This window comes from Camelus bactrianus, chromosome 15 (assembly GCF_048773025.1).
Source record: "Camelus bactrianus isolate YW-2024 breed Bactrian camel chromosome 15, ASM4877302v1, whole genome shotgun sequence".
NCBI classification, from domain to species: Eukaryota; Metazoa; Chordata; class Mammalia; order Artiodactyla; family Camelidae; genus Camelus; species Camelus bactrianus.
In genome coordinates this window covers 23959909-23973694 of record NC_133553.1, presented here as the reverse complement: position 1 = coordinate 23973694, position 13786 = coordinate 23959909, and the positions used below count along the sequence as shown (strand labels likewise).

The 13786-nt window shown below is 41.8% G+C and overlaps 1 protein-coding gene across 4 annotated transcripts in view; it reads left to right on the top strand.

The window, feature by feature from the left end:
• The window catches only part of CYRIA (CYFIP related Rac1 interactor A), a 96643-nt gene that overhangs the window by 70448 nt on the left and 12409 nt on the right, over window positions 1–13786 (top strand). For all 4 annotated transcript variants that reach the window (XM_074341690.1, XM_074341687.1, XM_074341691.1 and 1 more), the window contains 2 exons: window positions 11074–11195; window positions 12420–12525. In XM_074341690.1, the coding sequence (XP_074197791.1) occupies window positions 11074–11195; window positions 12420–12525 (228 nt within the window). The remainder of the gene's footprint in view (window positions 1–11073; window positions 11196–12419; window positions 12526–13786) is intronic.

Genomic DNA, 13786 nt, shown 5'->3' with positions numbered 1-13786 from the left:
TAAAAATAAATTAGACCTTCTTTACATGTAGACCAAAACTTCTAACAGAGATTTTCTAAGTAAATGCTAGAAGACCCTTCCAAGATACAGCAGACCAAAAGGTGAAAGTTCACTAGATGTATCATTTTTAGAATCAATGATATATCTAAAATACTTATGTGAAAAGGAAAGTGTCCCCAAAGCTCATGCATTCTGAAAAAAATTTTTACTCTAGATTATATTTAATGAAAGAGATCTCATTTCTGATTTAACTCATTTTGCTGTTTTTGTTCTTGTTATTTGGCTGGGTTTGGCTGGGTTTGACTGGGTGTGGTTGGTTTTGGTTGAGCTTGGCTGGGTTTGGCTGGGTATGGTTGGGTTTGGTTGGGCTCCGTTGGGCGTGGCTGGGTTTGGTGGGGTTTGGCTAGGCCTGATTGGGTTTGGTAAGGATACAACGGGGAGTTCAAGAGCCAGATTGATCTGATACTTCAAAAAGAATGGGCTTTTTTAACTGACCTAACCTTTGCTACTCCTCTACAAAACACATATCTTTGTTGGTTTTGTTTTTAAAAGAAAGATTTATTAATACCTTTAAAGAATTATTATGAAATAAATTACCCATTATTCCAACATCCTAATTTTACTACTTGCCTTTTTAGTTGGTTCTTTCCGTTTCTTAACATATGCACTTCACACTGTTTCATTCAACATCCACAAAGCCCAAAATGGTTGTCTTCACTCATTGCTTTGGCAACATACAAACACCTAGAAGAGTTACATGCCTTTTCTTTTTTGGAAACTCTGAATTCTCCACATACCTATGTGTGCTTCTCACAATGCCTACCGGAATTCACTGGCCCCATTTGCCTACCTAGCTGTTCTTGAATTTTGGCTTTCCATGCCTCCGTGAAGAATAGTGTTGAGTTCTTTGTCAAGTCTAATTTTAAAGTCTTTTAAAGTGATAAAAATAAAATCTGCAAGGATTTAAAGCAGTAGTTTTCAACTGGTGTTCTCTGGAGCATCAGAGTTCGGAGGTGACATCTCAGGGGAACCCCTGCCCCCCTACTGTAGCAGTGGGGCCTTTCTTTCTCTCTCTGAGAACCCGAGGATCTGATCTGCTCAGTCTTGTACTTTGGACATTTTCTTAATATCTTATTTAAAGAAAGGTCACAGTGGCCAAAGAGAACATTTAAAAATCTTAAATTTTGATGATGGCTTATGGTACCAAAACTCCATTTGTAGATATACTATAATTTCCTCAAGAGGGGGAAGTGTGGACTGGATTCCCGTGTCTGGTGGTTCATTACTAGGATCATAACTATAGTATTTAAGGAAAATATAAAACTATACATTTATAGAAATGTATAAAATCCTATTTATTTCCCCCTCAATCCCAAGGAAAAGATTAACATTATTTCACTGAGACTGAGAAGATAAATTACTGGACTAAAGTCACACAGGGAATGCTGGGGGACTCAGGTGGGAACACAGATGTCTTTGGTTTTCCTCCTTTCTCTGCTTTGCTTCCTTTAAGTCTTATCAAATGGCAGCTTCCTAGAAGTACGACTCTCTTCCTGATTAGAGAGAGAAGTCTTAATCATCTACAAACTAGGACATGTCATGAAAAACAATTTTTTTTTTTTAATTTGGTTTCTTAATCCTGCAAATCCTACGTCCCTGGGCTGGAAGGGTGGGGAAGACCTGCTGTGGTTATGATTTTCCCTTGAGTCTGTAGGTTTCTGCTCAGTACAGTAACAGTATGTCAAGTATGGTTCTGAGCATCCATGTGAACCAGGTGGCATCCAGGAGACAGAACTAAACAAGAAGAAGCATTGCCCAGTGAGGCCCCAGGCTGGTGTGGAGGATGATGTAGGACACAGTTCAGGACAAAATAAAATAAGGGGCTTAAGAGAGGCATGGCGTGGCCCACTAGCAGAGGGAGAAAGCATGCATCTAATTTTAGGAAATAGATGACTGTAGACGGAATTAGAGCAGTCTTCTTGCAAAGGCGGCGTCTGAAATGGACTTTAAACAATGAGGTTTTTTTTTTTTTTTTCTACAGACATAGAAGTTTTCCAAAGAGAATAATTGAAATCCCTGAGGGGAAACTGAACAGGCCAGAGCTGAGCAGATGGGAATTCAGGTGTGCTTATGCTTAAGGGGAGGCTGAGAAGTTAGAGGATCTGGGGGAGAGGCTGCATGGAAGAGGAAGCAGGACATCTTATTGATGGCAGGGCCTGGGCCCCATTTGGTTTGGTGACAGCGCTCAGCCTGTACTGAGCGCGGTGCTCAGGGCACTGAATGAGCCTGAGTAACAGGTGCTGACCATGTGAAGGAACAGAATAGATCAGGCTAGATCAGGCAGCCAGGAGAGCACAGACATTCAAGAAGGAGAGAGGGTAAATGGATTCAAATGCTCAAAGTGGTCAAGAAGGATGAGGCTTGAAAAGGGGATGACGAGTTGGGCAGTTAGCTGCCCAGCAGATTCAGGATTTCTTGCTTTGAGTACAGAAGCTGGATTGCAAAGAGTTAAGGAGTGAGCAGTGGAGGGCGGGGGGGAAGGCTGAGGAGCATTTAACAATAGCTTAAATGCATGTGGCACCTCTACTTTGAGTGTTGAATATTCTTTTTGAAGTCAGTGATGGAATATAATTGAACTGGGTCAAATAGATATAATTAAGCTGGGTCAGAATATAATAGAAAATTAGACACATCTGTCCTTAGGTTTTCCAGTTGTGTAGATCTGATTTAATTTGTTTGACCTTTGCAGTGAGTTCTGCAGTTTATGCTCACATTTCTACTCAGTCGCTTAACATCTTTCTTTATTGTTGTTTTTTTATCCCACCACTTCTTTTCTTTCCATGAGCAGAAGTTTTAAATTTTGATGAAGTGTGATTTATCATTTTTTCCCTTTTATAGTAAGTGTCTGCTCTACCTATTTTAAGAAGTCACAGCCTGTTCCACAGTCATAGAGAGATTCCATGCTTCCTCAGGAAAGCTTTAGAATTTTAAGCTTTACATTTAGATCAATGATCAATCCTGAGCTAATTTTTGTACGTGTTGTGAGAGAGATGCTGGGCTTATTTCTTTTTTTGTGTGTGTGATATGAAATTATTCCAGCACAAGTGGATTGCTTTAATGCCCTTATCATAAATCGGTTAACTGTATTATGTGTGGGCGTAGTTCTGAACCTTTCACATTTCACCAATTAATACCAAAACGTAACAACTCATAAGTCTTAAAGTCAGGAAGAGTAAGTCTTTCAACTTTGTTCTTTCTCAAGATGTTTTGACTATTCTAGCTTTATTTTTCTAAATAATTTTGTCTTTTATCATCAGCTTTTAATGTCTACCAAAAATTCTTGCTGAGATATTGATTATAATTACATAAAATCTATAGCTCAGTTTGGAGAGAATTGGCATTGGGCAATATTGATTCTTCTCACCTATGAATGTGGTCCATCTTTCCATTTGTTTAGATATTCTTTAATTGCACTCAGCAATGTTACAGTTTTTAGAGGTCCTGAATATTTTTTTTGTTAAATATACCCTTAAGCATGTCATATTTTGACCAACCATAACAGCTTTCTTGTGCTTAGTGTTTGCAGTGGTATATGTTGCTCCATCCTATCTTCCTTTTTTATGGTGTGTTTCTTGTAAACAGCACGTAGCTGGCCTGAGCTTTTTCATCCAAGCTGATAATATCTACCTTTTAACTGGCATGTTTAGTCCATCTATGTTTAATTATTGTAGATACATTTAATTAATGCTTGTCTTTGAGTGTACCTTGGTGTTGATCTCCATTTTCTATATCTGCTTTTTGTATCTCTCTCAACTTTTTCCTGCCTTTTGAATAAATCAAATAATTTTTAGTACTCTCTTTTGCCTTTTCGGCTGATTTTTAAAATTATGCTTCTTGGTGCTTCCTTTGGAGATGACAATAGACATCTTTAACTTACTGCCATCTGCCTTCAAAATGTATTCTTTACTTCATGAAGCATTTAAGAAACTTATCGCAGGACACTTCCAATCACTACCCTTCCACCCTTTGTGCCCTTGTTCTGTGTTTTGTTTCTATGTATGTACATATGCTATCAACTCCTCATTGCAGTATCTTTTTTCAACTTTAAACTCTCAATCGTCTTTTAGATGTGTGTGTTTGTATTTATAATCTTAATAGATCTTTTATATTTACTGACATAGTTTGTCTTTCCAGTGTTCTCCATTCCTTTTAACATATTAGCCTAAAGAACTTCCCTGCGGTAAGGATGTGGGTGGCACCTTAGGCTTTTGTTATGTGTGTCTTACTCAGTTTCTGGCATAGACCTGGGCATGAAATATATAAGCTTAGGAACTTCGATCTCTTTATTGATGCTAATTCAGTAACTATCTGCAGAGCGTCTCCTGCATCCTGGCATCAGGCAGGAATAGCAGAAGTAGGGGTGGGGTCTTGGTGGGGCAGGGAAGCATGGAGGGATGATATAGGGCACATAAATATAGGAACATCAGAAGAAGATGACCTCTTTTTCAAGGAGTAACTTGATTGGGAAGATCAGATGCAAACACTTTGAAGAGACAATAGTACAGGTAGCAGAGAAGAAGTCTATAATATTAGAACAGAGAGCAAGTGTTAGGCTAGCCAAAAGAAGTACAAGTTCTAGGGTGGGCTGAAGACATGTGTCTTAGAACATAGCAACTGAAAAGAAAAAAGATTTTCTTATAAGAAAAACCCACCCTTATGGGCGTAATAGGAATGCCAAAAGTAATAGTGGTGATTGATGGGAAAGGAAGGGGGAGGTGTTAAGAGGGAAATTCTAAAGCCTTCAAACCATTGTCCTCTCAGAAAGGCTCTGAGTGTTTTGATCTGTTAGGACCACAGTCTCCTACTCCTTAAAACAAAGAGGGGCTGCTATCAGATTAGGCGATCTGGGATTTCTTTATCGACCCAGGCTACTTCTTGCTGCTAGTGATCTCCTCTTTCATCTCTCCTTCTCTGGTACCCTCACATCTGCTAGGGTAGTTCGCAGAGGGCTAGATAATCTTGGGAGGGGAAAGAGGAAAAAATAGGGGATGTTTTTGGTCACTTTACAGATGAAACAAAAAACAGACAAAAAGCAAAGGAACCAAGCAGACCTGGGAAGCAATTTGTTTACACCAACGCAAGGATCCATTCACAAAGATTCTTTAAATTGCTAGCACTTTTGCTTTTCAAGTGCTTTTCATCTGTCAGCATCCTCATTACAGACTGTAGACCCCGCAGCACCATAACAGGGAGGAGACAGGGCTCTTATTCACTTCCCTCCCTTTACTAAGAGTTAGTATGAGGCCCAGAGAGATTAATTGGCTTGCCTTGAGGTCTCATATTCAGTAAGTGATAAAACTGGTCATAGAACCTGCGTCTCCAAAACTGCATCCTTGGAGTCCTCCTTCCCCCTGTGACGTCACAGGGGTCCCACTGCCCGTGAGTGAAATAAACGAGGCTCGAAGTATCTCGGCGCTCCCTGCTCTTTGCCATTCCTCATCTGATTGTTCCACTGGGAAAGGGGTCTGGCATAGGAGGACTAATGTTCCTGTACAAATAAATATGTCAGCCCAGTCACACTTACACTTTCCAATGGGCCTTTGCAATTTTATGTTGTTTCTGTGAGCAGAGAGTATTCTGTTATAAATCATTATCACTTTACATCCCCAATTGTTAATAGTAGATAGTTATTTATGTTTCTCAGTTTATCCTGAAGGGGAGAGGGGTAGAGAAGTGAGGAAGTGGGTGGGGGAAAAAGAAAGCTATGGGTTTAATTTATGGCTTTGGCGAGTCCTTCCTGCTGGAGCTTTTCTCCAGTGTTTGTACGGCGGCCAGTGGGATGTGGAGACAGGGATATTGATGAAATGCCAGGGCTTCCTTCAAAGCCAAAGACATCTCCAAATAAATTGTGTCTTCTACTCACATTATCTTCAGTTAATTTGTTTGATTCTCTGTCGGCTTTTCCACACGGTCCTGAATAGGTTGTTATGGGAAGGTAGGTGTGTTCCTGGTGCTTGTGAAGACGGAGTGTGTCCTTGGCTGATTTACAGAGATAAGGACGCTTTGATTTGACAGCCCTGGGGTCTGTTCATCAAAGATGTTCCTTCCTAACAAACAAAGCCCGCGGCCACCTTCCTCCCCATCCCTGCAGTGGAATGCCAAGCATTCTGCTTTCAGTAAATATCCTAGTCCTCCACCGGGAAACCTCTGCCTGACCTCGGTGCTCCAAAATGCTGACAGTTCGTATCCACCGTCACCAGCAAATTGAGCCAAAGGAGGATAAACAGACTCCCTGTAAACCAAACGAATACTGTTTAACTCTCTTAATTGATAAGATGGTATTTTTCCATTAAAAATTCTAAGCACTTGGAATTCAGCAAGTTCTTGACAATAAATATATGTGCTCAAGGTCACGATGCACATGATACATTTTCATACTTTCCACAATAGCAAGTCCAGAATAGGGGTTTAAATCATCACCCGGGGAAAGGCCTGGATAGGCTTGCTCAGGCCTCCAAGAAGTGTTGGTTTCTGAAATTGCCTGTGTAAATCACAGGGGGGTTTAACAGCTTCATTGTGAGACAGGAGCAGCCCACCTTTCCGTAACCGCTCTCCTCAATTTCGATGAAATAACTGGTGATGATTAGAAATTTAGAATGTGAATCTTAGAAGAAACCTCACCAATGAATTCACGGGCTGCAACTGGAAATAAAGACCCATCTCCATCATTAATATTATCGGCGTGCCTTTCTGTGTGTGTGTGTGTGTGTGTGTGTGTGTGTACCTTTGACGAAATGTCTTTGTGTTAAAAATAGGAAAACAAAACCCGTAATTCAGAGTTCATGTCCTCTCAGCAAATGCTCCAGGAGGGTGCCGATAGGTTAAGTATAGTCACCTTCTCAATCACTAATTCTTCAAGGTCTTTTTGCAAGATGTCTCTTCTTGACATCTGAAGACACAGTACATTTCAAGCCTTGGTGGCCGGCTGAGTCTGAATTTGGAGAATGCCAAAAGTGTAGACCCCAAAGCCTCTCAAGGGACTGTTCCCAGAAAGCAAAATCATAACAGCCTTAGAACTGGGACAGCAAACATCAAATGCAGTTTCTCACTCATCTAATATTCTAGCAGCGTGCTAACCACACCGAGGGGACACGGAGGGCGTAGATAAATGAAGGACAATTTAAAAACACAAGCGCTAATGGAAACGTGAATAGCCAACCTGACTGCAGGTAGACGTGTATTATCTTCATGGTAACGGTGAGACATATAACTGTATAAAAGCCATTTGGGGAGAAGAGACAGGGGAGCGGACCTAGAAGTAATAGGATCTTCCAACACCCACGGTCTCCACCACCTGGTCAGTTTCCTCGTTTATTTATTGAGTCCTGACTTGTAAGTGTCTCCAATTGGTAAGGGATATGGGAGCCCTGAGGACAAGAACACAGACCCTGTCTGCAGAGATCTCAGAATTCAAAGACAAGCAGAAAAACCACCACAGAACAACATGAGAAGTATATTTAAAATATTTGTTTCAACTGTGCAGCACGTTTTTCTACTGGTATCTACTACGTGCCAGCCTAGGTCCTGGAGATTTAATGTCACATGAAACAAATGAGTCAATGGACCAGATTCTCATTAATTAGCCCTAACTGTCTAATGATTTAGCTGGGGGATCAAAGTGGGATGAATCGTGAACTTAGGGATATGAGCCAATACCAGCATCCCTTGGGGTTACACAGTCCTTTTCCCATTTGAAAAAAGGCACAGACAGACCAGAAATTCTCCTGGTTGCCACACTCCGCCTTGGAAGTTGATGCTGCTCGTGTTTTGCGTCCTCTGGGAGTCTGACACTGCCTGGCCCAGAAGGCAGGGCCTGTGCTGCCGGCACCAGGGCGTAATTATTAGCTGGAAGGAAAGATGACTTCAGTTCCATGACAGAGGAAGGAGGAAAACACAACGGTGGTCAATAAGCCTAACAAATTATGGAAGAAAATGAGCCAACACATTTCTAAGTCCGAATGAAAGAAGGAAAGCTGGCTTGGATTTCTCTCACCGCCCCCCAACCCCGCCCCTGCCAAATGGGGCCACATGAGAAACATTTCTAATAGGACACTAGGATATCTGCCAAAAGAAACGTTTTCCCAGGGACGGAGGGTGGGGACTGAGGGTCCTGTGTCGCAGATCACGCTGGCTGGCAGGAGAGAGTTACTGCAGGACAGAAGGGACTCGCGCTGCCACCTCTGGGAGAGAAGTGATCTCACCCTCCACGTTACTCATCCAGCCCTTTGCGGTCACACGGACGACGTCGGGGTGGATTTACATTCGAGAGTGTCATTTTGCCCAGGATGGGGAGAGAAACTTGCCTGTCTTTGGCCAGCACCACCTTTAGGCCACCCCACCGGAAACTGTCTTACATTTGACGCACTTAAGAAAGGCCTCTATTTTCAAAGATTGAGTTTGAATTCTTTTTCCTTTTGTGTTTAAGTAATCGTCAAAATAATTTTTTGTGTGTTTTGTTTTTTTTTTAGCACGCTTCTTCTAGACCGCTTAGCTTTTTTTTTTAACATTTTTTATTGATTTATAATCATTTTACAATGTTGTATCAAATTCCAGTGTAGAGCACAATTTTTCAGTTATACATGAACATACATATATTCATTGTCACATTTTTTTCTCCGTGAGTTACCACAAGATCTTGTATATATTTCCCTGTGCTGTACAGTATAATCTCATTTATCTATTCTACAATTTTGAAATCCCAGTCTAGGACCTCTTAGCTTTAATTCTGTTTGGTGGAAAACTTACCCAACTGATGACTTGCTAAGCTGGAGCCTTGAGACAGCCAAGATTAGGAGGCTTGTTTTTCTGGTCTCCAAGTGCCTTCTTCTTTGCATACCGCTCTGTAATTACACTCAAATGGACTTACCCCTCAGAATCTCGGTCACACAATCTGTTTTTCTATTCCTTCTCCTCAAATATGTCTCTCTCTAGGAAACTGTCCTCATGTTCAGTCTGAGAGTTTTTGATACATTTGTCCAAAGCGGAAAGGATTTGAGTCAAGAGTGTTTGATTTTTTTAATTTGCTTTCTAGGATCTTTGCATGTTTGTCACAGGGCCTCTTCCCTGACTTTCTTCTTCCTTGGAAGTTGCCAGTGTTACCCTAAAATTCTGTTCCATGGAAATCCTTTCCTCAGTTACAGGCTTCCTGGCGTGTGGGTTTTAGGTGTATGTGTAAGACGCCATCTTGCTTTGAGAAAGGTCAGGGACAGTGGGAAAAGATGAAATATAAAGTATATTGTGACTCACATTGTACCTGAGAAAACTTACCAAGTTTGGGGGAAACAGGGGCAGGGTAGCAGAGGATAAAGGAGGAACACTTTTTTCTTTTTCTCCTTCTGCTTCTCAGGCTAGATCTTTGTTCTCACCTGGCCGGTCTCTTTCCTCGTCCAGGCCCAGCCATGCTCTCCCCAGCTGCCCGGCCTTCCCCACGTTCCTCCTGGCTGCACTCTCTTCCACCCTCCAGCCGGCCAGCTCTCAAGTCCCGGCCCTGACATTAAGCAGTTTCCACTTCTCCGAGACCGCACTCGTCTTTCCCTTCTCCCACCCCGGTGCACATTTACCTTAGTCCCTCCTCAGCCACTAGTTGAAATCCATCTCATTCCCAAAAGAAACAGTCTGCAGAGTTTCTGGATAATCTCTGAGGGCCTATTATTTCTTTTCTTCTAAAGAGAACGAGCACACACTGATGAATTTTACCCTTCATTTCCCAAGCACCTCTACCAATTTCTTAGGTCTTAGTGGGACCTGGAAAGTGAAACGGTCTGAAAATCTCTGGGGGCATCACTTCTCAAGGGTCTGGCCTTGCGTTAGGGTAGGTCCAGCAGATGGCTGCTGAAGCAGAAGCACCCACAACCAGCCCGACCCCTGCTCTGATCCTCAGCCTTTCTGAAGACCCAGTCGGCGTGGCCAATGTCTCGCTTAGATGGCACCTGTTTGGTGAATGCTGTATTGTCCAGTCCCCACCAAGATGAGTCAAAACTGGGGTTTGATCTGGGGAGTGTTACACCAGGTGTAACTCCATCCTGCCGCTTGGTAATGAGGTCTGCTGAGAGAATTCAGCACCTTAGGACTTGGGTTTTTGAAAACAGATTTTTAAGAGATGGCATCTCTCCCCTTTCTTTAGTGCCTTTGTTTTTTAGATGGAGATTCATTTTCTTACTACAGGCAGGAAACATATTTATTTGATAGGTATTGTGAGATAAATAAAACCCAATCTTTACCACCTTTCAACTTCCACCCACCAGCCCCCACAAAATACTCCTGCAGACAAGAACACACATTGGCTCCAGATACAGAATCAAGTAGAATGTGCTGAGGAGCTATGGGGATGTTTCTATGGCTGTTAGAATGTTCTTCATCATTTAAGCTTGAATGTGTTACTTATTTTTTGTAGATAGCATTTATGGTTCAGACCAAGGATGCACAGTACGGATGTCCTTAAAATGAACTCCTTGTACTTCTTGAGCTCACATTCAAAGAGAAATCCCAAAGCTTTCTACATAATCATTGTGTTCTAGAAACAGACATCTCTGCCGTGGCTCTGAAGGATTATCTGATATTTTAAGCCTTTTTAATATGGAAATATAAGGGGGGCTATCTTTTCATCTGTACTCAGATTCACAGATTTTCAATTATAACAGAAATATTCAATAGTTTCTCTTAAAAGCGGACCCCAAAAGATAATGTTCACTCTTTCCATCACCCAGGGTACCACTCGGCACATTGTAGATGTACAAAAAAAAGTGTCCTGCACAAATAAATGAAAGAGTGCCACCGACGATTCCAACACGCTGTGCTGGAAGTGTGTGAAATATTGATGACCACTTAGAACTGAGTAATGGGCAGAAGGTGTGTTAGTTTTCCCTTCTTTGCACCTTATTACGTTAAAGGGCAAACACCAAACCTGTAGGAGTAAAGCAGAATTCTCCAGCAGGTTGAGCTGGGCGCTTCGCTTCTTCCCAGGCTGTTGATAAACACGAGCCCTCTGTGTCTTTTGGTTTCCCATCTGTTTAGATGCCCAGCCCACAGAAGGAGAGAGGGAAATATGGAACCAGATCAGCGCTGTCCTCCAGGATTCCGAGAGCATCCTCGCAGACCTGCAGGCTTACAAGGGAGCAGGACCGGAGATCCGAGACGTATGCCAATAATAAAACTGAGCTGACAACACCCCTGGTGGAGAAGGGAAACCCACGCATGTACACACACAGCAAAATTAAGTACTAGCCTTAGTATTTCCTAGCGTACGAGGAAGAACAAGGAGGGTAATGTGTCCTTAAAAGATGTATGAATGGTCCCTTTTATACTACTGCGTCAATCTGAGCACACAGTGCTGTAAACTGTGTAGAGTGTTAACCATTCTCTTCTCTGACATAAATTCGATGTTGCAGGACTCACATTTAAACCATAATTTGTCCATATGTTACATTTCATATAAGGGAAATGTACATATAAAAATCTCTGAACAACCGTTGAAATATGAGTCCTGAGGTCTGGGCTTACATGAACTTTTCAATATTTTACAATAATTTGGGCAGGTTCCACCAGTATCACCAACCTTAAATGACCTCACTTTAAGTAGCCTGCAGGTCTGTCATCTTGAAATGACGTATGACATTAAAAAAAATTAATGCACACACACAAAAAACAACTAAAACAAAAAAAGAAAATTGTCGGTGTGCTTTTGAGACTTCATGATGCCTTAAAGGCAAGAAACTTCACACTCCTTTTGTTTGAAATAATTAGTTTTATGGACGTATCAGCACACACACACACACATCCTCATGCCACGCCCACCATTCTCTGAGGAATAAAAAAAAAAAAACAAACACCACTAGCATCATAATCTTCAAAGTGCTGAAACCCAGACAAAACAGCACTTCTAAGAAAGTTAACAGCCAATTAGAGGCTGGTTTTCTACTTAGGGGTCACCATTTAATTCAGGTAATTTAGGTCCTAGCACAGACCAGCAGAATATCATGCACATTATAGAGAAAGGAAGAATCTGCACTTCATAATGAGCACGAGTTCTCCTGCAGAAGAATCAAATGGGGATGGAGGAAGACTGAATTGCTTCCAATTAGACGTGCATTTTTATTTTGCATTGAAGATAAGAGAAACAAGTAAGATGACACAGTATCTAATCGCAGAGCCATTTGCATTATGCTCAAGTGCTAAAATCACCGGTTTAATTGAGCATCTCGGAGGACACTCCGATGAACTGATGTCAATTTGAGAAGTGCACATTGTCAGCGAACATCGGGAAGTACATTTTTTTAGCTAGAATTCTCTCTCAATCTGAAGTCATTTTGATGCGGACCCTGTTGCTTATTAAAAACAGACAACTCTGTCATGTTTTGCAGGCCATTCAAAATCCCAACGACATTCAGCTTCAGGAAAAAGCTTGGAATGCAGTGTGTCCTTTGGTCGTGAGGCTAAAGAGATTTTATGAGTTTTCCATAAGGCTAGGTGAGTACGTGTTTATGGTTTTCATGTCCCATGTATGAAGCTCTCTTGTGGCATTTGAGAAAGTAACAGAAAAAACTCAGCGTGTTGGAAACTGTCCCACATCCATCGCTGTGCGTTCTCAGAAGCCATTCGTGTACAGCACCTGCCACGACCATTTCTTTCAATCCACCTCAGAGTTTCTCCCTCGGTGTTTATTGACACATTTAGTGTCTCTGCCAAGGGACATCCCTGTGGTTTTGTTCTCAGCTAAGTCTGACTCTTAACAGTTCTCCTGTGTCTGATCACATTTCTGAAGGGCAGAAAAGTTGGAAAATGCAGGTTATCTGCTAACCCAAAAAGAACTTGATTGTCTTGAACCATGCATAAAAATTGATATAGTAAAATACAAGAAAAACAAACATAACCTGTTCTTAAACTTAAAAAAAATCTATCAGTAGAGGATGGCTTTGCAGAAGCAAAACTAAAATCAAGTCTGACTGGCAGCGGGCTCAAGTGTGACCACCCGTATGATATAACCACTCCCCTGACAGCAAAGCCACGCGAGGTTCCCTTATCAACGTAATATACCCAGAATGAGGAAGGGCGTGGTCATGCTTTACTCAGCTTTTGCCATACATGAATGCACATTTGAAGAGTTAAACAGAGAAGCTGAAATACTCTGGCGGAATAATAGCCATGATCTTGAGAGAAAGTGGAGCTAAGATTCAGAGGGAGCAGTTGAATGAACTTGAACCAGTTTTTAAAGAAGAAAGAGCTTCCAAAGACTCTCAGGTTGAAGAGGCATCGACTTCTCTGTCTTCTCAAAGTGTGTGCCTAGACCCAATGAACTGAAATCCTAAGGAAGCAATTTCCAGCTCAGCAGACAGAAAAAGATCCAGCGATCAGAGCGGGCCAAGGTCAAACTAGCTGCTTCAGAAAACAGTGTGTTCCCATCGATAGAAGAGGCTAGTGAGGCCCTTTATAAAGAAACTGTAAGAGAATTTAGGGACAATAGAGCTGGTGCTGGCAAACTTTTCTGTAAAGAGCCAGGTAATAAATATTTTAGGCTTACGGGCCTTCCTGTCTTTGTTGCAGCCGCTCGACTCTGTCATTACAACACAAAAGTAGCCACAGTCCGTTCCTGAGGGAATGACAATAAAGCATGGCTCTGTTTTAGTAAAACTTTATTTGCAAAAATTGGCTGTGGGCCAGATTTGGCCCGTGGGCCCTGGTTTGCCTACAGCTGCTCTAGAGGACTGGTGAAATGACCCGGAGCTGTTAG